This window comes from Calidris pugnax, unplaced genomic scaffold (assembly GCF_001431845.1).
Source record: "Calidris pugnax isolate Ruff unplaced genomic scaffold, ASM143184v1 scaffold219, whole genome shotgun sequence".
In the NCBI taxonomy this organism is placed as follows: domain Eukaryota; kingdom Metazoa; phylum Chordata; class Aves; order Charadriiformes; family Scolopacidae; genus Calidris; species Calidris pugnax.
The window spans coordinates 17,807,929-17,809,794 of record NW_015094507.1 but is presented as its reverse complement, the minus strand read 5'-3'; the positions used below and the strand labels follow the sequence as shown (position 1 = coordinate 17,809,794).

The 1,866-nt window shown below is 65.3% G+C and overlaps 1 protein-coding gene across 1 annotated transcript in view; it reads right to left on the bottom strand.

Moving 5' to 3' along the window:
• Positions 1-778, bottom strand: part of AKIRIN2 (akirin 2) — a 17,468-nt gene extending 16,690 nt beyond the window's left edge. Inside the window, exon 1 of the mRNA XM_014964602.1 lies at positions 86-778. Within this exon, the coding sequence (XP_014820088.1) occupies positions 86-299 (214 nt within the window). The 5' untranslated portion in view covers positions 300-778. The remainder of the gene's footprint in view (positions 1-85) is intronic.
• Positions 779-1,866: the final 1,088 nt, after the last annotated feature.

Genomic DNA, 1,866 nt, shown 5'->3' with positions numbered 1-1,866 from the left:
GGGTCCCCCCGCACTCCCCATCACCCACCCCCTCTCCCCCCTTCCCCGGGGGGTTGCCGGGCACGGCGGGGCCACCCTCCCTTACCTGTGGTGAGCCGGGACGACACCTCTCCGAAGGGCGAGGGCTCCATGCGCAGGTATTTCTGCGGGGAGGAGGCGGCGGCGGCGAAAGAAGAGGAGGAGGAGGCGGCGGCCGAGGCCGGGGCTGACAATGGCGCACATCGCCTCCGCTTCGGGGACGCCGGGCTGAGCAGCGGGTCGAAATCCAGAGTCCTTTTCAAAGTGGCGCCGCAAGCCATGGCGGGGGGCGGCGGCCGGGCGGAGGAAGGGGGCTCGGAGCGAGGGGAAGGGGAGACGGCGGCGACGGCGGCGGTGGTGGTGGCAGCAGCCGGCCCTGCCCAGAGGCGCCTTCCCCGCTGTCTGGGGCGGGCTTGGGGGGGAGGGAAGGGAGGGCGGCAGGGAAAGGAGGGGGCAGCTGCGTCAGGGCCTCCGCCGCCTCCCTGTCGGCCTCTCTCTGGGGAGCGGCCCCGGCCCCCTCAGCGGCTCCGGCTCGGCCGGCTGGCTCCCCGCTCTCACCACCGGCCCTGCCCTGCCTTAGCCGGGTCAATTCCGCCCGCGGCCGGTAGCGGAACGGGAGGTGGGCCGAGGGGAGCGGGGCCGGGCCCGGCTACCCGGTGCTGGGCCGCCGATGACGAGCGATGGCGGCGGGGCCCGGGCGGCGGCGGCGGCGGCGCTTCCCTGTGTGACTCCCACACCAGCAATATGGCGTCAATAACAACGCCGCGGATTCAAAAACCAACCCCCCGCACTGCGCCTGCGTTCCTGGGGCGGTGGCGGCCGCGGAGGCTCAGGGGAATTGTGGTTTCCCCGCCCCGGCCCCGCGGCTGAGCGGCGGGGCTCCCGCCGAGGGAAGCGGGACTACAAATCCCACCGTCCCCCGCGCCGGCCGCCCCGGCTTCCGGGTTCTGGTTTAAATCCCCCCTCAGAGGCTGCGGTGCGGGGTGCGGGTTAAAGGACGAGGTTGTGGGGGGGGACGGGCGGGGTGGTGGTGCCCGCGGGGAGCGGGGCTCAGCGCTTGGCCCCGGCTTCCCTCAGCGCTGCGGGGGGAGCGGCGCGGCCCTGGGGAAGGGATGAGGGGGGGAGGTCAGGCCCCGGGAACACAAAGACGGGGGAGAGGCCTTCTCTAGGCCCCGCGGCCTGGCCGGCTGCGGCCGGGGGCTTGATGGTGCGGGGGGCGTGTGTCCCTCAGGGCCGCTTGTTCTGGATGAGAAGTGAGGGTAAAGTGCGTTTAGTGGCCTCCGTGGCGAAGGCAGAGTGTGCAGGAATGGGAGGTAGGAAGCGGGGTGGAGGTGACAGCTAAGGACATGGCAGAAAGAGGCCCCGGTGATGCCCGGAGTCGTGTCTCGGTGTAACCAATCCGATTTCCTCGCAGTTGCGTAAAGGAGCTTTCTTGCTTAAGGAGGGCGGTGAGGGGAGAGGTTCAGAGAACTACATAGCTGCTTGTGGGAAGAGCAGGGCTCTTTCCTGTTCGGCTTCCTGATTGAAATCAACTGTGTCGCAGTTCACCCCGGTAGAAAAGCTCCCCGGGGCTTGATAGGCCACCAAATATATGTGACTTCCAGCTTTTCTCTATCCAACCCTGTTAATTGAACTATGAACACGAAGCAAGGTTGTCTTTGGAAGATAAAATGAGGAATATGCCCTCATAAAATTTTGACACTGGCGGGGTTTTTCTACTGTCTTACAAAATATAAGCCAGCCTTTCTCTAATGACATTAAAAAAAAAAAAAAAAAATGAATTGGAAGCTTCAGAACCTTTAGCTTCTTTAATAAACCGCTAAGGGGAATAACAAGGCTTGTTTTAAT